A 22,975-nucleotide genomic window follows, 5' to 3' on the forward strand; every position below is an offset into this window, starting at 1 on the left:
CAATGTTTTCACGTGTACTGCATCCAATGATGCAGAGTGGCACCCCCCCGAAGCACTCCCCCCAGTTTATACACTGGATTCAGTCACAGGAGTTGTAAGCGTCTGCGACACCGAGGCACCTACCTCTTTCGAACTGTAGCTTTTTGTATCTTTGCATAATTTCAGCCGCCACCATGCACTCAATCTAAGGGAAGAAACAGAAGAAAAAGGAGTCTAACCATTTGAGGGCTAGCACACAATGCCAGGTCATCCTGGACAGAGCCTGGGACCCCCGACTCACTGGGGAGCCCCCGCACGTGCACCCCGATTTCCCCAGCCATACGTGCCTCGTTCTCCTGCAGGTGGCCCTGTTTGGGGCAGGCAGCATCTGGACAGCTAATCGCAGTTTCTAATCCTTCTTTGATCAAGAGCTCCACATACTGTTTCAGGCACTGAAAAAACAAAACACAGAAGTATCTGTAAACATCTTCCTTAAGGCTGAAGGAGCAGTGATGCATTTAAAAAAAAAAAAGAAAGAAAAATCAAGCACATTGTTCCAGTATAGTTTTTTTGTATTTTTGCCCTGTAGTCCATGGCAACGACCAAATTAGAGGTTATATTCACTCGACAAATATTTGTGGGGTACCTCTGCTGCACCAGGGCTGAGGATGCGGTTGGGTCCCTGTGCCCGACCTCGGCAAACACCACGCCAGTATGCTCGGTGGGAGGAGCGGGGAGGCAAGGGAGGCTGGGGACCCATACTCCTCAAACACACACCAGACATCAGGGTTCTGCTCAGTCCCCTGTATGCCACTGTTTCACGTGACACTTAGAATGTTATCTAAGGAAAGATATGACCACGCCGTCAATCGGGTGTGAAAACTGAGACTCAAACAAGGAACTGCCAGCTTCCCCAGACAGCAAGGGCAGAGCCCAGACTCCAGCACAGCCTCACCTGCCTCTTGGCTGCCCCTGCGCCCCCACCGAGAACCCAGGTCGAGCTGCCCACCCTCCTTCAGTGACCTCTCACGCAACGGGCAATGACTGGCTGCCACTCCCCACCCCTCGACTTGGCCATCTGGCTGAACATCTGAAGTAAGTCAGAAAAGTAAGTAGGAGACACAACCCAGAGTTCATGCCAAAGTGAAGCGGCCTTTCCCAGGCCACTCCTGCATTACTGTCTGCTGGTCTTGAAAATCCAATGCTCCCTGAAAAGCACTTTTTAAACAAAAAGTAGAAGAAAAGCGATGGTCTTCTCTAGGCAAGGTCACTGCCCGATGTGACTGAGACAGACATTAAAGCACTTACATCAGATGACATCAGAACTCAAAGAGGATAAGAAACCAGACCTCTCAGTGATGGGAACACAAAGTGAAATGTCTCAGCAGCATCTCCAAGTCCACTTCCTGTCATAGCCCAGGCTGCAGAGCTGCAGAGACACCTGGAACCCGGGTCCCTCCAGGCAGAGCTGAGGATCGGTCTCACGATGGGCTCGGGCCACAGCTCTCTGGACAAGAGACCAGAGATGCCCATCCTGCTGGGCTTCTGAGACGGTAAGAAAGAAAGTGTGGAAAGTCACCTGGCATGATTCCTGATACACAGACCAGCTAAGTAAGAGTGGTGGCTGTTATCTGATGCATGTGTATCTTGGTAATTGGTGTCTTACAGTCATAGGTGTAAAATATCACAACCTTAGCAGCAAGATCATTCTTTTACTTTTTTATAATTAAGTCTGTCTAAATCGAGTCTCTGGGGGACACTAGAATGCCATAAAGTGATAAAAGCTGAAAACTCTCACAATATTGTGCAAAGAAGTACAATGTGCAGAGAAGGCGATGGCATCCCACTCCGGTACTCTTGCCTGAAAAATCCCATGGACAGAGGTGCCTGGTGGGCTGCAGTCCATGAGGTTGCTAGAGTCGGACACGACTGAGCGACTTCCCTTTCACTTTTCCCTTTCATGCAGTGGAGAAGGAAATGGCAACCCACTCCAGTGTTCTTGCCTGGAGAATCCCAGGGACGGGGGAGCCTGGTGGGCTGCCGTCTACGGGGTCACACAGAGTCGGACACGACTGAAGCGACTTAGCAGTAGCAGCAAAGCGAGTCTCTGGGGGACACTAGAATGCCATAAAGTGATAAAACTCTCACAATATTGTGCAGAGAAGTACACAGTGAGAGGAAGCTGACAAAATGCAACAGTTAAAGCAGGTGTGATAGGTACACTCAGGGGACATTTCTGTGCAAGGACATCGCTGTGCAAGGACTTGCATGTATCAACAAGCAGTGCGTCACACCTGCGGAGGGCTGCCTGGTGGGTGAACATTCTATGCCACCAGCAGGCTCTGCACAATCTGCAAAATAACTGTTTCTGGAAGCATCTATTTGCATACTATATAAAAGGGATGGCGACTTCCCTGGCAGCTCAGTAGAGAAGAACCCAACGACCTATGGAGGAGACACCAGTCCGATTCCTGATCCGGGAAGACCCCACACGCCACGGAGCAGCTAAGCCAGCAAGCCACACTCCTGAGCTTGTGCTCTAGAGGCCAAAGCCCACGCGCCCTATGGCCGTGCTCCACGACAACAGAAGTGACCACAACAAGAAGCTGGGACACCACAACTAGAGAAAAGCTTGCGCAGCAACAAAGACTCAGCACAGCTAAAAATCAATTAATTAGTTAAGTTGAAAAAAATACACAAAGACTAGCAGAGCATGAAAGCCCCTTTAAAGGAGAGAGCAATGAGGATCTGTATCTGACCAAGCATCCATGGAAAACAAGACCAGTCTTCTTCCAGATAGAAACCGGGCCATGACTCACAAGCTGTGTTTTTCAATCTAATAGCAAAAAGATGTCTTGAAATGAGCACCCGAAAATGCCACAGAAACCTCAGTGAAAATAAATATACAGAACAGAGGCAGACACTGATGTATTCCCAACTATTGTATTAATTACAGCTCTTCTTAACCGAAGGCCTCAAGACTCCAAGTTAATCACCACCTGTGTTAGCCAACTAAACAAACAAGACTCTTAGGAGGTGTTAATCGCTCCCCTTAGACAGAGGAGAGAACAAAGCTCAGGGAAGTCAGAAACAGGACAAAGTTGGGGTCTGTAAGTGGAGGAGCTTGGCTCAAAGCCATGTGTGCCTGACTCCGAAGGGGTGGTGGTTTTGTTTTTTAAATTCTGGCCTCCTTCCTCCCCAGTTAAGAATTCTTCCATAAGCAATCATTTCTTATTTATTTTCTGTTACCTCATGTAAGTTTTCTAATGAGTACAAAGAATCGTATGCATTTCAGACCCGCAAAGTCTGAGTCACCCCAGAGTGTGTCTCTATGTGTCCCTGATGCTTGGATGCTGGGACCCTCCAGGACATCAAGACCCCCAGTTTAGTTGAGTCGCTCAGTCATGTCGAACTCTGCAACCCCATGAACTGCAGCATGCCAGGCTTCCCGTCCATCAAGAACTCCAAGCCTCCTGGCAAAGACGCACCATACTGAGGTTTCAGGGTGTGTTGGGGGTCACCCACCCTGGGGAGGGGGGTCAGGAAGGTAGCAGAGATGGAAAGCTGGCCAGAGGGACAAGGCCTCTCAGGAAAGGGCCGTCCACTGCACAAAGCACAGGAGGGTCCAGGAGCGGTGAGGCAGAGTATGGAGAGCTGCAGAAAGTTCCAGACTGTTCATTCTCCACTTTCTCAGCCAACCCTTTGAAACCCGGGTCCAAAGATGCAGAGCGGGGGCTACCGATCTGCTGGGACCCCCGTTGCTTCGGAATCCTTCGCAAACAGAAGGGGCCGCAGAGAGACGGCTGCCTGGTGCGAAGTCTGCAACAAGCCTGAACTTGGTCCGCTTTCTCCCTGGGAGGCCTGTCGGCTACTGATGATGCTAACAGCAGGGAGAAACCCCCAGAAGCAGTGCTCAAAGGTGCCTGAGTGGCTTCTGCTTATCAGGGATCCGTGTTTACAAATGGCCCACACAGGCAGATCTGAACGGCAGCCGTGGGACTCCCGTGGACCGGGTTCAGGCAAGACCCTGGGACCACTGCCCTGGTGGGAATGCCAGTGAACCGTCGTGCCAGATGTGAGCCTGCACCCCTCTGAGGCCCCTGGCCCCCATAGTGTGGAAGGAAACAAACCCCGAGGACAAAAAAGGATGCTTCAGCGGCTAGGTGCCTGCACGTGTACCACGAGTTCTGCCCAGCCCCCACAGCCTCACTCAGGGAGGGTCTGCTTACCCCCTCCTCTGCTAGGAGGCAGGCTCTTTGAAACCCAGGCTGTTTATCCTCCCAGGCCCTGGGCCTGATGGAGTGCTGCTGAAAAGCAGGGCCTTAACAACTCGGCAGGAGAGACAGAGGCCGACAGTGAGGGGAGTGAGTGGTCCGCACACAGACCAAGCCAACACCTGCACAGATGTGAACACGGACACGCATCCCTGCAGAGGAGGGGAGACCTGGGGTACGGACCTCAGGTCACTGTCAGAGAGCTAGCTGGACGGGCACCCTGGGCCCCTTGGCGGGCGAGGAGGGCAGACACTTCCTACAGGGCTGTCCTCAGGCGGCTGGAGCCACCACCCAGCACGGCGGGCAAGACGAGGATGCTTCATGCAAACCCCTCGTCCAACTGCTGCCAGGGGCTGGAAACTGGAGCAGACCACCCAGCAAGCCCCGCTGTGTATGTTCTGGCAGCAACGCCACTCCAGGCTGCAGGGATTGACTTCACCTAAACCAGGGACTCCAAGAGATGAAGGCTGCTTTTGTATTAACAAAATTTTTAGAGGGAAAAAAAAATCACATTTACTTTCTACTGCAAAAAAAAAAAAAAAAAAAAAACCAAAAACCTCTCATCTACGTGTACTCTCGGTCCAGTGGTCTTGCCAAACCACCAGCAAGCTGTCTCCTGGACTCACCTCCTCTGAGTTCTCTGACCCCTTGGGTGCTGAAGCCCAGGTAGGCCCCACAGTTGGGTGGCACTGGGTAATGTCAATGCTCAGCCCGCCGTATGTCCCCTGGGCCTTTCCCTCAGGGTCCTTCAGGGTTTCTAAGAGTCAAAACCCAGTCAACCACTGGACCAGGAAAATGGCTTTCCATGTAGGCAGTGTCCATGGTGGAAGGACACACAGAGAAGGTCTCAGTAATACCAGTTCCTGCCACTCTGACCCTGTAAGCCTGCACCCACCAGCCTCTCTCTGTCCACATGGACGTCTTCCCACTAAAACCCTGCCAGTCTACCAGTCCAGACTGGGGTGCCCATCCTTTCCATGGGCCCCCCAACCTGCAGCCTGGTGTCCATGCACAGCTGACCCCACAGGCAGCTGGGGCAGACGTGACCCCTTCTGAGGCCCTGTCACCCCACAATGCCCCCACCCTTGTGGGAGAGCGTGTGACCACAGGTGCAGAGAAAGACACAGGCTGAGCCCGTCTGATGGGCAATGCTCTCCTTCAAGAGCAAGGAGTCGACAGTTCTTAGCTGCGAGTCTGTCACTTGCTGGGATTTTCCAGGTCAATTAAACCAGCAGGCACTGAGCACCCGCTTCTCCAGAGGGTGGAATGGGGAGCTGTGATGGTGGCCGTCCCCGCCTCACCACAACAAGCGCAAAGAGGCAGACCGGCCGGCCCGAGGTGTGGATGCTGCTCACTCAATATCGCCACCCAGAGAGGAAGTTGTCCATCCCAGGGCTGGGTCCGCCCTCGGCACAGAAGCTCCAGGAGACGGTGCACAGGTGTGACAGCACGTGGAGTCGAGAAACAGGGCAGGTGGTCCGGGGGGACTACGAAGCCTGGGGGCGGGGGAGACGCGAAAGCGCCCCAGAGCTGAGCCGAGTGGCAGGTGTCCTCTATGGAGGCCGTGGGCTCCAGGGTGCCCAGAGTCGATCCATATCACCAAAAGATGTATAAGAACCTGGTCTCCAAGTGTGAAGATGAACCTGACGGGGCAGGATGACCAGTCCCAATCAGGGCACCGGGACGGCCCTGGCCGTGGGTAGGGAACCGGACCCAGCCTCCGCCCAGCCTGCAGCTACACGAGGATCTGAAAAGCCAGCCATCAAATGTGGACCTGCCTTGGGAAGCCCTGCCGGTGCGGTCACACGCCTGCTGATAAAAACGCAGGAGGATGCCCTTTGTTCTGGAAAGAACTGCCCTGTTCTGAGAACTGGGCCATGGCCACAAGGACCCAGAGGACGGGTGATGCCTGACCCCGGGGGCCGGTCTCAGGGTGACACTGGGAGGTGACCAGGAGGCAATAGTGGGGATGTTCTATGGATGACTCAGGCCAGCTCTGATGACCCGGGAGCACTCTGGGACCGAGCCAGGCCTTCCCCTTGCTCCCCCAGCCTCACAGAAGAACATGAAGCTGAAGCTACTCCTTCTGCTCATCCGCAGAGACCAAAGCCCGTTCAACGCTGCCCGTCCCCAGTGTGCTGGCCCGAGAGGTGGAGATCCTAGAGGGTAGGCGCCATCCGCCCCTCTGCCTCCGCAAGGAGGGTACTCTCCTCAGGCTTCTGACAAAGCTGCAGGAGAAGCCCTACATGCAGGACATGGTCTGTCTGCTCCAGAGTCGTGCAGGATCAAGAATGAGCATGTTATCCGACTACATCTTCATCATGAAGACCTCCCGGGGGAAGGGAAGACAGGAGGGGTTGTGAGGAAGTGAAGCTGCTCGGTCGGGTCCGACTCTTTGAGATCCTTTGGACTGTAGCCCACCAGGCTCCTCTGCCCATGAAATTTCCCAGGCAAGAGTATTGGAGTGGGTTGCCATTTCCTCCTCCAGGAGATCTTCCTGACCCAGGGATCAAACCCAGATCTCCCACATGGCAGACAGATGCTTTGCCATCTGAGCCACAAGTAGGAGGGGTTAACATACAATAATTCAGGGAGCTGTAAGTTAAATCGACAGTCATCCCTCCTGTGGATTTCTGGGGCTTCCTCTCTGTTCTAGGGTACCCAGAGTGTCCCAGGGTAGGTACAGAGAGGGACCCGGGCACATGGTGCTCAGCAAATCCACCAAACCGTGATGGTCATCTGAGTGCATCTTTTAGGACAGATGTTCCCCGGGACGCATGGCTGGGGAAAGCTGCTCTTTTGGATTCCTGCAGTTCTAACCCCGAACTCAGAAATGAGCTGAAGGGGTTAAGGGCCTGTAGACAGCCTGCCACGGAGCAGCTCCTCCACACATGTGCCCTGAGCCTCGGGGAGAACTCTGTTCATCTCCATTACACGGGTGAGGCCCACAAGGACGGCGGAGTCGGAAACAGCCTGCATTTTAGGGCGCTGATGCCCGAGCGCAGCTCCAGGCTTTCTCTGGGCCCTCTTCCTCCTTGAGGTCAATCTTCTTCTAACCCAAAGCCTGTAATTTTCTGATCATTTTTTTTATCTTAAGAGAGCCTTCTCTTCATTCTTCTCTTCTCAGGTCTGTCCCCAAGAAAAAGACATAGGCACTTCTGCTGGTGGGGGCCCTGGGGCCTCCACGAGGGGATGGGGCCTTCACCCGCCCCCCAGGCTGTGGGCACACAGGTGTTTCCTGTGCTTCAAGCCACACGGAGCTGCAAACCCAAGCAGGCCTGGTTTCAACATCTTAATTTCTAATAAACGGTTGTGAAAAAAAAAATCACAACCATCCCCTGTTTCTTAGTGCTCCCAGCAAGCCCTCTGTGAGAAAACAGTGCTCTTTTCCTCTGTTCACAAGCTCTGACTTAAATTAAGTGTCTGATCTGAATTAGAGGTGCTATCCGGTAGAAATAGGAAACTAAAACGACAAGGACAACAAATGAAAGGCGGGGTGAAACCACGGCCGGGTGAACGAGCGACCTTACAGAGGAGAGCTGTGGTCTCGGGAGGCCCTCCCTGCGATGGCATACTGGGGGCGACAGGGAGGGGCTGGGAGCTTGCTCCCAGGCACAGCTGCACAGGGAAGCCAGCCAGTTAGCTGAGGCTGGAAAACTTCCCTTCAGGCAAGAAAAGAGGCGATTTTGCATAAAGGGGATTCTTTAATCCAGCCAGACAGGGCTGGACCATTCCAGTTCACCCTTCAGAAATGACAACGCTCTGTGTTCTTCTTGGGCTGGAGGTCTGTCTGTCCATCCATCTCCCCCCGGGCCCTCTGCCTCCCATCCTTCCCCAGCTCAGAAAATGCCCCAAAACAGCTTCCTGTGCTCCAGGTTGAATTTCCTTTCCTGGGGCGTCAGTGAGGCAACATTGCTTGGCCACCAAGCACGTATCTGAGGCCAACTCTCTGCGGTTCAATTCATCTATCAGGATGATTAGATAGCATCATCGACTCAATGGACATGAATCTGAGCAAACTCTGGGAGATGCTAAAAGGACAGAAGAGCCTGGCATGCTGAGGTCTGTGAGGTTGCAGAGAGTGGGACACGACTGGGCGCCTGAACAACAGCAGTCACGGGTCCTGCTGTAAACCAGGTATTTGGGGGCAGAATTGTGCCCTCAAGAAGCCAGGGTCTAGCATAAAAGGAAGTTGGACACACAGACTTAAATGACTGCAACCTCCATCTCCTTATCCGTCAAATGTAGATGATGCTACCAAATGAGCCTACATTTCAAGAGATCTTGATCTTGACCTTGATCTTGTCTTTCAAGATCAAGAGACAAACAGAGCAAGGGGCAGGAAGGGAGAAGCCTTTGGGGAGGCGGCTGTGAGGGGACAGAAACTAACCAGGACATCTGAGCAACACACAGGCAGGCCGTCTGGAGAGTTTACTTGTAACAGTAACTTTTTTAGTTGTTCACAGTTTAAAGAAAAATATTTTTTCTGGACTTTTTTAAATTTTGGAATTTCTTGAATGGGAAAAAAATAAAATGCAGTGAGACAAACTGAAAATAAATCCTACACCCGCACTTTCCTTTTCTGATGACTAAAATGCTGGGTCTGAGTGAGGCCTGATGGGAACAGAAGGCCTGCAGCCCTTAAGTCCCGTACAGCCTTTGGCTCAAAATGATGCTGGCGGCATCTTCAGGAGATCCAGGTGTGATTTCAACGCTCTCACGGGAGGGGAGTTTGGGGGAGAATGGATGCACGCGCATGTATGGATGGGCTGCTTTGCGGTGCACTGAAACTTCACAGAGGCTCCCCTGATGGCTCAGCGGGGAAAGAATCCACCGACAATGCAGGAGACATGGATTCGATCTCTGGGTCAGGAAGATACCCTGGAGAAGAAAACGGCAACCCACTCCAGGGTTCCTGTCTGAAAAATCCCATGCACAGAGGGGCTACTGTCCAGAGTCGCAAAGAGTCAGACACGAGTGAGTGACTAAGCATATTGACATGTCTAACTATCACAACATTGTTAAGACTATACATCAATATAAAACCAATTAAAAAAAAACATCCTCTTCAGTTTAGCGATAAGGCAGTGCCAGGGGACACACAGAGCCAACTCTGCTGTGGGCACAGTCGCCAGGATGGCACCCCGACCATCTCAGGCACACCATTGTTAGTTAAATTGGACGCAAGCTACGGTGAAGGTTTCTTTTCCAGAAAGAAGCGCGCACACCACGGCAGGGTTTCTCAGCTGCGTTCCCAGCTCCCAGGCCTCTGTGTAACTGGCCACTTCTGCACCACGGGCCCCTGCAAAGGAACCTGCCTGGGGAGCCCGATGGACTCAGAAGAGAACCCTTCCAATAAAACTGCGTAATGGTGAGTGACCCTGCATGCTGTCTCTAAAACAAAAGCAGAAGGCTTATCCCAAAATCCTTTTAAGCCGGCGTTCCCGGAGAGACCAACCAGGGTGCAGAAGACGCACTGGCACTGGGCGATGGTCGTCATCTGCTCCACGGGGTACTCCCCCAAGCACAGCTTGCAGGACACCAGTGGGTCCAGGGCCAAGTCCCAGGACGGCCGGCACGCGCGCGCGGCGCTCATGGCAGAGCAGTCTGAAACGAGAGAAGCACAGGCCGTCAGATCCGCGTGGCCTCCACGGAACCCGGGCAGGGCCACTCCTGGCTGAACCTGGGGCCCCGGGGCTGGCCGAGTGACCGCTGAGGGGCCAGTGTTTCATAGGCCTCATCGGGTCCTCCGAGAAGTTTTAGCCAGAGGCCCCTGACCTGGTCTGTGGGTGATGCTCCTCTCCTGTATTGATGGTAATATGCCTTTCCCATATCGATGGTAATATACCTTCCCCTATTGATAGTAATATTCCTTCCCCATATTGATGGTAATATTCCTTTTCCGTATTGATGGTAATATTCCTTTCCCGTATTGATGGTAATATTCCTTCCCCGTATTGATGGTAATATTCCTTTTCCGTATTGATGGTAATATACCTTCCCCGTATTGATAGTAATAATCCTTCCCTGTACTGATGGTAATATTCCTTTCCTGTATTGATGGTAATATACCTTCCCCGTATTGATAGTAATATTCCTTTGATGGTAGTATTCCTTTCCTGTATTAATGGTAATATACCTTCCCCTACTGATAGTAATATTCCTTCCCTGTATTGATAGTAATATTCCTTTCCCGTATTGATGGTAATATTCCTTTCCCGTATTGATGGTAATATACCTTCCCCGTATTGATAGTAATATTCCTTCCCCGTATTGATGGTAATATACCTTCCCCGTATTGATGGTAATATACCTTCCCCGTATTGATGGTAATATACCTTCCCCGTATTGATGGTAATATACCTTCCCCGTATTGATGGTAATATTCCTTCCCCGTATTGATGGTAATATTCCTTCCCCGTATTGATGGTAATATTCCTTTCCCGTATTGATGGTAATATACCTTCCCCATATTGATGGTAATATTCCTTCCCTGTATTGATGGTAGTATTCCTTTCTCGTACTGATAGTTAATATTCCTTTCCCATATTGATAGCAATATTTCTTCCCCGTATTGATGGGTAACGAGGGATCCACCCACCCCCATCCTTCCTTCCATCCCTCCGATGGGTCTTGAAGAAGACACAACCCCACCAATCAAGCACCCAGCCCAGGAGGGCAGGACCTCAGCAAGTCAGAGAGAGAAGCTTTTGTTGATCAGGTCAAGCTGTTGACCTGATCAGGTCAAAATAGCTGTTGATCAGGTCACGCTGTTTTCTGCTGTAGGAACACCACAGGGAAGCCAGTGTGTGAAGCTCTGGCCTCAGTGCTCTGTGTCCTCCAGGTGGAATGGTCTTCCCACACCATCTCTGTCCTCACTGCCCAGGTGTCAACTGACCTTCCAGAAACATGCACCACTGCCTCCTAAGAAAATCCTGGAAGATTGTCTAAACTGTGAGCTTCAGGGAGGCGGGACCTTGGGCAGGCTTGTTCACTTCTGTGGGTCAAGTGCATCCCGCAGTGTCTTGGGTGAAGTGGACATTACACAGAGCCATGGACGAACAGCCCTCACCTCCCCAGCCTCCCCGACATTCCCCGGCCATGTCTCCCCTGGTCTGTGCTCCCCTGACAGTATGCGTCTTCCTATTACTATGTTCACACACTGATCTCCACTGTCTGTGGCTCGAGGGGGCAGAGAAACGGTCAGCCTCCAGCTCTCAGCTCAGCTCTGACCCACGTGGCCTCTGTAACTGTCTGCTGATGGATCCGATGCTTGCATCCAGGGACGTGGCTTCTCCCATCCTGCCCCTGGCACTGGATTTAAGCCTTAAAGACATTTATTTTGCACCTGCGTTGGTAAGTATGTGCTTTATTCTACCAGCACCCCTTGCTCCCCAAATTCAGAACTGAGAAAGATTCATATAAAATTTCACATAAAATTCCTGGCCATCTGAACTCTGACCACTTGCTATCCTAATCTCAGGACCTAAATTGATTTAGACAGTGGGCATCCTTTCCTACGGAACCTCACTGCCTGAAGTGAGGAATGAAAAGGTTTGGAGAGCAAGCTATATCTGCAATGCCCCCAGTCTGTGAGGTCATGAAAAGAGGGTTTGTCTCATTCAACTCAACACATACAGCAGAAGACTGTTTACATTGTGTGCGTGCTAAGTTGCATCAGTCATGTCTGACTCTTTGCAACCCCATAGACTGTAGCCCACCAAGCTCCTCTGTTCATGGGATTCTCCAGGCAAGAATACTGGAGTGGGCTGTCATTTCCCTTCTGCAGAGGATCTTCCTGATCCAGGGATCGAACCCGCATCTTTTGTGTCTCCTGCATTGGCAGCTGAGTTCTTTACCACTAGGGCCACCTGGGAAGCCCAGAAGACTGTGTACATAGTGACAAAGATACAACACATCAAGGGGAAGAAAAGAAGACAGAACAGCACCAACCCATGACCAGAATGTACACAAGACGGCTCTCAGATCTTAGAAAGTCTCAAAGATACATGAGAGAGTTCTCCACCTTGGGGTATTCAGTTTCAACTCAAGAACATTCTCTGCCAAATAAAAAGCTAACTGATAACACAAGGGAGAGTTTAGGATTACGTGTGAAATCAGTGCTCAGGAACTTCGGAAAAACTAGCAACCAGCCTGGGTTAGAATTCTCAGAAGAGGAGAACTTTGTAGGGGAGAGGTTTGAGTTTTAAGGGGAAGTTGCATTTCCTATAGTTGTGAAAAGGGGGTGGATATCAAAATAGGAGAGAGAAGCGTCTGAGCATCTTTCACCAGACAACAGAGATGACCCCACAGGGACTCTATGCTTCCAGGGCCAACAGAACACCCATAGCTATAGGGTGCTGGGTTACCTGACCTCAGTCTGCCCATCTGTGTGATGGCGCCATAATCTCCATCTCCCAGGGCTGGTGCAGCATTAGGAGAGACCGTATGAAAGGCCTGGCACACCTGGCAAGGCTCAGTAAACCCCCTCTGCCTTTCCCTGTGATGCCTCATGTAGTCACAGCTCATCCGCCTGTGAGAAACACTGATGACACCGGTCCTTCCTACAGTCGGGGCCTGGGTGTGGCCACCACCCGTGTGAGTCATTCTCAAGGTCACGGTGTATGCACGTGTGTGTATATTCAGTCGCTCAGCCACGTCTGACTTTTGCAATCCGATAAACTGGGCCCGCCAGACTCCTCTGTCCATGGGAGTTTCAAGGGAGGAATACTGGAGTGGGTTGCCATTTACCCCTCCATGAGACTGACAGCTTATGGTGAACGAGGTCAGATTTGTGATCTCCGAAGAAGAAGATTTAGATTCAGGACCAGGGACCAGGCTTGATCACTCAAGGGCTTTTATGTAGCAGAGTTTTATTAAAGTGAAAGATGACAGAGAAAGCTTCTGACAGAGACATCAGAAGGGGGACAGAGAGAGCCCCACTAGCTAGTCTTTTCAAGGCCTTATATACTTTTACCAGACCCATTCCCACAACATGCATCTTAAAATAACCAGATTAGAACTAATAGTAGAAAGATCTCACCAGACTCACTCCACAACCTACATCTTAACAGGACTACAACTAACAATAGAAAGGTCTTACTAGACCCACTCCCATAATATACATTTTAAGACAACAGGATTAGTCAGAAGGTTCTTGTTAAGCAGAAACATGTCCTTGAGCAAGATACATTGTTATATTGACTAAGGCAAAGCAATGTAGGAAAAGAAAAACACACATACACACACATTTGTAGTTTTCTCCTCCTCTGGAGCTTCAGATAGCTTTCTCCTCCTTGGGGACCCTGGACTTCTTATCAACCTGCCTAGGAATTGACTCTCTCCGGATCCTCCTGACCCAGGGACCAAATCCACGTCTCTTGCATCTCCTGCATTGGCAGCTGGATTCTTTACCACTGCGCCACGTGGTAAGTACAAGGGTTATGATACTTCTCTTAAAAAAAAAAATCCTCTTCTTGTGTTTTGACAGTCATAGTTCACTGGGTATCACTAAGCAAATATTTAGTTAGGATGAAGCACTGTGGGTTCCAGGCAGGGCACCGGTGGAGTGAAGGCACTGGGACTCAGGGGAAGAGACCATAGGATGATCGTGGAAACTCAGAGGAGATAAGACACAAGGACACAAGACCCAGGGTGTGAGTGACGCCAGGCTGACGGAGCAGCAGAGGGGACCCTGACCTGTGGGAGCTGAGACAGCAAGGAGAATTACCGAATTCCAGCTGGAATGGGCTTTGGCGGGGAGGACAGAAATCAGAATCCAGAGCAGTGGCCTCTTCCCAGGTCAGTTAATATCCGAGAGCAACTTAGTCTGAAGTGTAACTTCCACTGTTAGCAGAGAACTCTGAGGTGGTCTGTGGCTAAGAATCTGCCTGCCAATCCAGGGGACATGGGTTTGGTCCCTGATCAGGGAAGATCCCACATGCCAAGGAGCCTAAGCCCGTGTACCACAGCTACTGAGCCGGTGCTCTAGAGCCCGGGAGCTGCAACTGCTGAGTCCACGTGCCATACAGCCCCTGCTGCGCAACAGGAGAAGCCACCGCAACTCCAGAGCAGTGCCCGTCCCGGGTAACGAGAGGAAATCCGCATGCAGCTGTGAAGACCCAGTGCAGCCAAATATAAGTAAATAAAATTGTAGAAGAAAACATCAAAAAGAAGAAGAAGAGAACTCTGATACAAATTCAAGTAGCTTTCAGAATGGTTGGAGTCTTCCAGATAATTAAAACAGACATGATAATTTGAACTTAAGTCAAAGGGGCCAGAGCAACTTAGTTGATTTGAAGGGTCATTCAGCAATCTGGAGGGTGCAGAGGGTACCAGAGCCAAGACTCCCCCACTCCCTGAGTCTATTTTCTTTGGTAACATTTCCCTGCACCTTGAATCTACGATTATTATTATTTTAAATGTCCACTGTTGTGCCAAGATGTTTTTGTTTATATTTCCCAGTACCTTCTTCTGTTTTAATCCTTAATGTCTCCTAAAGCTCACAGGACGGAGCACCAACTATATTTTGATTAAGTTGTTGTTCAGTAGCTCAGTCACTCAGTCGTGTCGATTCTTTGTGACCGTATGGACTGCAGCATGCCAGGCCTCCCTGTCCTTCACCATCTCCCGAGGCTTGCTCAGTGTCCATTGAATCAGTGATGCCATCAAACCATCTCATCCTCTGTTGTCCCCTTCTCCTCCTGTCTTCAATCTTTCTCAGCATCAGGGTCTTTTCTATGAGTCAGCTATTCGCATCAGGTGGCCAAAGTATTGGAGCTTCAGCTTCAGCATCAGTCCTTCCAATGAATATTCAGGATTACTTTCCTTTAGGATTGATGGGTTTGATCATCTTGCTGCCCAAGGGACTCTCAAGAGTCTTCTCCAACACCACAGTTCAAAGGCATCAATTATTTGGTGTAAGAATGTTAGCTAGGCCCTAACAGGGATCACCTAACTTTATTAGAAGCACTGAGAAATCACTTAAGACTGGAAGTGTCCCCATGGAGGCAGAGATTGCTCAATTGGCTTTTCTGTCCTGGAGAGCTGCAGACAGGCCGCAGTGGACACTGTCCCCAAGGTCTGGGGCCCAGATTCTGCAGAGATGTCACCTGCCAAGCATCGGATGACATGGTATGTCACCCTGAGACCTGGGTTCAAATTCCTGTCCTGACACTTGGTCATGTGATTTTGGAGAAATTACTCAACCTCCATGAACTTTAACTAAGTTGTTTTTTTTTTTTTTTTTTTCTCTCCGTTAAACCTATACATCATCACCTCCCATGTACAGTTGTGAAGAGTGAGTGAGAAATAATATATTTAAAATTCCTGGGACATAGTGCCTGCTTGGTAAGCAGAGGTCATCGTGCTAGACTGAAGAGCCTCAACATTAACCGATGAGAATGAGAGTGAGGAGAGAAGCTGAACCAAAAAATAAGATCGGCTCAGGGTCAGGAAGTTCACGCTGATGGGCCCAGATTACTTTGGAAGAAGGAAACCAACCCAAACCTCAGAAGCCTCCAGTTGCGCAGGCTGCGGTAAGGCTGGACATCACCCCAGCTGGCAGAAATCGGGAGCTTTACCCTTGTACACTGTCTTGAAGCCCACAGCCCCACCCCACACACTGCCTCTCACCCTGGGCCGCAGGTCATCCCTGGCTAGTCCCTTCCTAGACGCCTCATTCTCCTGCAGCTTGGTGCCTTTCCTGTTTACAGTCTGGCCAAAGACATGACTCTCAGTCCAGCGCAGAGGCCTTGACCTCTTGCTTCCTTTCTTCCTGGACCACGGTTTCCACTTCACCTGAGACAGTGCGGCCTTCCGCTGCCCTGGGCACAGGTCAGCCGCGGTCCCTCACCTCCGTGTCTTCCAATTTAGCCTTGGAGCAGGTCAGACATGATTTCCTGGCACCTGGTCAGTATTCTTTCCTCCAGAGTAGACGCTCTCTGAGGTGAGCTTATCATCACGATTAAGAGGGAACAACAATTGGGCATATTTTACCAAAAAAAAAAAAAAAAGAAGAAGAAGTTACATTGTCTAAGCCCATCAAGACCTTCCCGACACACAGGATGGGCTGAATATGACCTTGCAAACATTGAGCAGCTGCAAACTTGAAATAGGAGTTGGCAAAGAAACTCACAATGCACAATGCAAGAAAAAAACAGTCTTTGTTTTCCTAATGCGAATGTCGAGACGAATGAAACAACAAACTATTTTAAGAACATCTGGTCGATTATAAGTATTATTCAATCTAAGCAACTCAAAATGTTTATAAGGCAAGTCACTCATTAAGCACCGTGGGGTTATGCAAAGAGGGTGCATGGTGAAGAGAGGTCTACAAGGATGAGAAACAGCCAGGAGGGAAAAGAACAGTCATAAAGGTATGGTGTGGTTATTTGACCAGAACCATCCTAGCCCTGGGGCATTCCAGGTGACTCAGTGGTTAAGAATCTGCCTGCCAATGCAGGAGATGAAAGAGACTGGGGTTCGATCCCTGGGTTGGGAAGATCCCCTGGAGGAGCAAATGGCAACCCACTGCAGTATTCTTGCCTGGAGAATCCCATGGACAGAGGAGCCTGGGAGGCTACAGTCCAAGGGGTCCCAAAGAGTCTGACATGACTGAGCGACTAACACACATCCCAGCCTCGGGCTTTGGGGCTATGGATCCTGCACGTCCCTCTTTACCCTCAGTCACCCCTTCAAAGCACAGCAGTGAAAGGGAAACCAAACCAGGTGGCCAGCCAGTCACACCCACCCTTTACTCTCAGGACCCCCTCCAACAAGCCCTGCTGCCCTAAAGCCAACTGAGGTGTGTCCATGTTCTTCCCCGGCAGAGGGAGCAGGAGAAGACATAGCAACCTGAGTCTTCCAGGGAGTTCCCATCGCAGTATATCTGAGAAGCACTGGTCTGTGATTCCACTGGATTGCATTGCCCCAGGCACCTCCCAGCCAGAAGTCCATGGCGGTAGAAGCTCAACACACGATCAACTCTGAAAACCGTGGCACTGGGCAATCTGTGTCTGCCAGGCACTAGGTTAGACTCTGTACGGATCTTCCTTTATTCTTGGCCATCACTCTCTCTGGGGGAGCAAGAGAGGATCAGGGGGAGGCAGCCCCCTCTGCCAGCCCCAAAGATGATATGTCAGCGCGCAGGTGTAACACATGTGCCTCTGGTGGAGGCCGGAAGTCAGCACTGGTGGGGGCTGTGTGCTGGGGGAGGATGGGGAGCGAGAGGGCTATGCAGGAACTCTGTATCTTTATCTCGATTTTGCTGTGAACCTAAAACTCTTCTGTATGGTAAGTCCCTAGAGCTTTGCATCAGTTTTATAAATCTAAAAAGTCATATCTGTTCATCTAAATCTAAAAACCGAATCTGTTCATCTGAGCTGCCCTAAAATAAAACATTTATTTTAAAATTTTGTTTTTATTTAAACCCAAATAAGCCTATTAAAGGGTTTCCCTGGTGGTACAGTTGGTAAAGAATCTGCCTGCCAATGCCAGAGATGAGAGAGATGTAGGTTCGATCCCTGGTTTAGGAAGATCATCCCCTGGGGGAGGAAATGGCAACCCAGTCCAGTAAAATTCTTGCCTGGGAAATCCATGCACAGAAGAGACTGGAGGGCTACAGTCCATGGGGTTGCAAGAGTCAGACACGACAGCCCTGTTATTAATAAAATGCAGAGTCAACTGGGAATATTTTAAGAGTCTAAAATTTTAATCTGTTTTAAGATTGTATTTTCCCCAAGCAGCAATATTTTTGTTTTTAACTTTTTTTTTTTTTTTTTATTGGAATACAGTTGATCTACAATGTTGTGTAGGTTTTGGGTCTGCAGCAAAGTGATTCATATATATGTATATATATTCTTTTTTCAAATTCTTTTCCTTTACAGGTTATTATAAGATATTGAGTCTAGTAACCTGTGCTATGCAGTAGCTCCTTGCTGGTTATCTATTATGACATGTGTGTGTATGTTAATCCCAAACTCCTAACTTATCCTTCTCCACCCTCTTTCCTCTTTGGTAACCATAGTTTGTTTTCTGTCTGTGAGCCTATTTCTGTTTTCTAAATAAATTCATTTGTATCTTTTTTCTTTTAAGATTCTACCTCAAACAGTACTATTAATTGTGATACTAAAAATCAGAGGCCATGGGATTAACTTTAAGTGGGCAGATTAGTGTGTATATTTTTAACCATCCAACCCCATGTGGGTCTTGAGGTGCTAATGAACGCAGTAACACTCCAAGAAGCTGTACTACAGGCTGTCTCCACTGGACAACAAAAAAAAAATCATGTCTTGTTTTGTCCACACATCATCAACAACATAAGCACAACCACACAAGCACAACCACACAGCATCAAGGTTAAAAAGAAAATAAAAACAACTTTTAAATCATTTTACTGTCACAGGCTCCCCAGTATTCAGACAAAAGACAAGGGGCCCACGGAGCAGGGAGCGTGCTGGCCTGTCCAAGTGCACTCAGCACAGAACGAGGTCTTAGATTCATTGAAGAAACAGCTGCAGACTGTCCTGCGCAGGGAAGGGTGTCCAGGCTGCATGCTGCTGAGGGGATACTCCGTGGTCCACGGGTCCCACACTGCACTCAGGGTAAGGACACTTGCCTTCATCTACCCTGGGATCTTCTGTCTAGCTCCCTCCTGCCTCTGAGAGATTCTGACCATTTTACGAGCGCTATGAATTCACCTCTGTTAACAGTGGCTCAGAAGCTTCTTTGTGCTAAAGCGTGGATGGCTGAAGGGAGCCAGTCATTCCCCGGGAAGCAGAGCCCCTCCCACTTCATTTGCGGCCCCGACCCTGTCCTGAAGACTCCCCCGGCAGGGCTACTCCCTTGCCAGGCTGCTCCATCACCCATGTCCCTGCAAGACCCTGTGTTTGAGGAAGGTAAGGTTGGAGAAGACTCTTGAGAGTCCCTGGGACTGCAAGGAGATCCAACCAGTCCATCCTAAAGGAAATCAATCCTGAATATTCATTGGAAGAACTGATGCTGAAGCTGAAACTCCAATATTTTGGCCACCTGATGCGAAGAGCTGACTCACTGGAAAAGACCCTGATGCTGGGAAAGATTGAAGGCAGAAGAAGGGGACGACAGAGGATGAGATGGTTGGATGGCCTCACTGACGCGATGGAGATAAGTTTGAGTTGGTGATGGACAGGGAAGCCTGGTGTGCTGCAGTACATGGGGTCGCAAAGAGTCGGACAGGACTGAGCGACTGAACTGAACTATGTTTTTAAAATATCTGTATTACTTACAATTAGTCAATAAAAGTGACAAAAGTGGGTTTAAAAAGCCAACCCAGGAATGGGAGCTCTGTCCCTTTCAAAGGTCCCTGCATAGGTGATGGGGAGAGGAGTCCCTTCGTGGAGCATCTATTACTGGGCACCAAAGTTCACGGCGTGGGGTGGGGTCGGGCAGGGGAAGGGTAGAGGCTTGGGGGTGAGTGGAAGGGGGACTTGAAGGAGTTGCTTCCTTCCACAGAGCAGCCTGCCCCTCCTCCAGCCCCATCTCAGGGCCCTGAGTCTGCACTTCCCCTGCCAGAAAAAGTCTGGGCTGGTCCGAAGCCAACAGACCGCACCTTCCTGCCGCCTCCAGGGCTGACAGAGAGGGAGCCCCTCACGGGCACGACAGAAATCCGGCTGAAGAAGGCCTCAGGGACATTTCCAACACCGGCCAGGCTCGGGCCTGGACACCCTCCCTCCAGACCTGCGGACTTGCTGCCAGGAGCTGTATCTCTTTCACCGGAGGCTCCTCTTCAGAAATAAGTGGCCAGGAGCGCACTCTTTCCCTTCTAAGTCGGACAAACACTCTGCAGGAGAGCTCAAAGGGTCCCCGTGGCTTCCTGCTCACAGTCTGCTTCCCGCAGACACCCTGCCCTTCTGACCTCCGTCCCGGAACGGGGTGCAGCGGGACACCCAAAGAAACAATCACTCCCACTGTGGATGGCACACTCCGGCCAGCAGCAAGCAACCCTTTCAAAGCCAGACACAAAGTCACCATGTTTCAAGGCTGATGGGGGTCAGCATCCTTTTAGGGATGACTTCCTTACTCCCTGCTGCTTAGGGGCCTGCTCAGAGGTTGAGTGGCCATCCCACCCCATCCCACCCCACCCAGAACCTTCTACGTGGTCACATACCACCCCGAGTGCACCATCACCACATTTTGCCAGGGACACAGTGACCCCTGGTCTCCACTCCTGTTTTTCAGACAAGGACACACAGACAAGAGCAACAGCACATGTCAATACACGTATGATAGAGCATGACCAGCATGGGCCAGCCCCTGCTCTCATCCATCCCGATCACCCTCTGCCAATCAAAGGGCAGTCTTCAGGGCACAGGCGTGTCACCTGTGTCCTCCGGCCCCTTTAGTCAGTCCTGGGTGATGGCAGGTGGTCGGGGAGCAGCTCTGGCCAGTTCAGATGGAGCAGGATAGGCTCAGGGCTGTTTCCTTGCAGGCAACCAAGCGGAGTTCTTGTTGCTATGACAACGAGCCTGGGAAAGTCCTGGGTGTGGAGCTTGTCAATCCTTTGGGTTAACAGAGCAGGACATCACGGAGTAGGGACTGTGTGGGGGCATGGACACAGGCCTCTGTGAAGATTCTAGAAGCCAGGGTTCTGGTGTCAGCACCGCTGCCCACTGGACCCCCTCCACACATCGCCCCTGCCCTCCCAGGACCTGTTCTGGACCTTCCCGGGCCAGCAATCCTCATCTGAGCTCTGGCTGGGACCTGGCCCCAGGATTCCCGAAGCTTTCAGTCCTCCCTTCTCCACCCTCCCAGGAAGGTGTCACCCAGCTCTCAGTGAGAAGCCTGGTTTCCCTGTCTACAGCAGCAGAGAGGGGCTTCAGGGCAGTGAGGATACATCTCAGAGAGCGAGCTAGAGGATAAAATAATCTCTTGAAGGATCAGCCCAGAAGCCACAGATCCACCTGGGAGCTCAGGCATGCCTGCGGCTGGGAGCCCTGTCTGTCCATGAAACCATCTAAACACTCTCCGCCCTCCCTTTCTAAGAACTCCCCGAAATTCCATCTCCAGTCCTTCCCACGGCCACGCCTATGTTTACACTCGAATCCCTTCACCTACTCAGGAGCAGCAGTGAGCCAGCTGGCATTAGGTTTCCCTAAGGATCTAAACACAGCTCTAGACTCCGGATTACAAGAGTCAGAGGCACTACCCACACAGCACGTCGGAAAACAACCAGAGCCTTTTCTCTGGGCAAGCACCTGCCTTTGAGGATCTCATCATGAAGGGGAAAGGATCCAATAAAGGTGGTGCTAGTGGTGAAGAACCCACCTGTCAGTGCAGGAGACATAAGAGACATGGGTTCGATCCCTGGGTCGGGAAGATCCCCTGAAGGAGGGCATGGCCACCCACTCTAGTATTCCTGCCTGAAGAATCCCATGGACCGAGGAAGCTGGCGGGCTACACTCCATGGGGTTGCAAAGAGTTGGACACAACTGAAGCGACTTAGCACAGCATGCACGCAAAAGGTATAAAATGACAGGGAATCAGTTTAAAGGCAAGTGGATTCGCCCTTTTATCAATACTGAGTTGCAGATGGTTTTAGCTTCCCTGACATACTTTAGTCAGATAATTAAGCAAAATCTGGGACTTCCAAATACATAGAGCAGATTTCTTACTGCACCACTCCAAGATCTAAGTTTCTTCTAACAGGTTTATTTGCTTTTTAAGGTCTTTGCTTTTTAAGACCAGATGAGAGAAGGGAGTATTTCCAAAAACACAGAAGTGGATACAATAAACTCCACACAGGTGTTAAGAGTTGATGACGGTGAGGACAAATATCTGCCAGGTTCTCTGAAGACAAAACCAGGATGATTGGTGATATGCCAGCGAGGACTCCTGGGTGAGGCTCAGAAACAGGAAACCCCTGCCAGTATCATCCAGGAGAGAGGGTTCAAGGTCAGGACCAAGGCCAGGGCCTGACAACCACATCCTGGAAATGTCGCTTCAAACATGCGTATCCACAAGCAGCCCTCCAAAACCTCCTGAGATTTGAAGGCAGGAAGAGACAGGGAACTAGAGGTTTGGGCCCTGTCTCTGCCTTCACACATGACAGCAACATATAATGGCCAGAGGATGGGCGCTGCCTGGACAAGTCAGCTCTGAGTGCCCCGTCCTTGGTGCTCCAGCTCATGGACACCCACGGGCTTCTAAGGATTTCTTCTAGAAAGACGGTAGCAGGTGCAAATGAGGGGGCCCAGCAACACACCCTCAGCGTCCAGGAGACTTCTCGTGGGAAAGTAAACAGGAAGCTTTAAATTCCGCTTCTCCTGTTAGCAGCATGCCAAGGAAGTAGCTCACACAAGGACCAGACACACAAGTGCAATCAGCTCATGGTCTGAGCCTCTGTGTCCTTAGATCTGGAAGAAGTGACCTCTGACATCTAGCAGCACAGACAGGGGCGAGACACACACCTCCCATGGGAAGAGCTAGAGTGGTCCTCATTGCAGGGGACACTGTAACACCTTAATGACAAGTATCCTCCCTAGGCTGTCTCACACTCTCACTTATACCTTTGGGTATACTCAGGGTTCACTCTTAATCACCAGTAAATTATAACCCGCTGCGCCCCGAGACAGGCAGAATCCACGGGCTCAGCTATACTCTCAGTGTAATAATTGAGTAATGTAAAACTGATGTTTCAACCTAAGAATGTTGACAGTGTCATTTTTTGCACCCAAAAGCATCTT

The 22,975-nt window shown here is 50.5% G+C and overlaps 1 protein-coding gene across 1 annotated transcript in view; it reads right to left on the reverse strand.

The window, feature by feature from the left end:
- Window positions 1–22,975, reverse strand: part of RNF144A (ring finger protein 144A) — a 94,193-nt gene that overhangs the window by 25,307 nt on the left and 45,911 nt on the right. The window contains exons 2-4 of the mRNA XM_052649220.1: window positions 9,712–9,860; window positions 327–431; window positions 124–184 (exon numbers count right to left, since the gene is read on the reverse strand). Of these exons, the coding sequence (XP_052505180.1) occupies window positions 124–184; window positions 327–431; window positions 9,712–9,849 (304 nt within the window). The 5' untranslated portion in view covers window positions 9,850–9,860. The remainder of the gene's footprint in view (window positions 1–123; window positions 185–326; window positions 432–9,711; window positions 9,861–22,975) is intronic.

Source organism: Budorcas taxicolor, chromosome 11, assembly GCF_023091745.1.
Source record: "Budorcas taxicolor isolate Tak-1 chromosome 11, Takin1.1, whole genome shotgun sequence".
NCBI classification, from domain to species: domain Eukaryota; kingdom Metazoa; phylum Chordata; class Mammalia; order Artiodactyla; family Bovidae; genus Budorcas; species Budorcas taxicolor.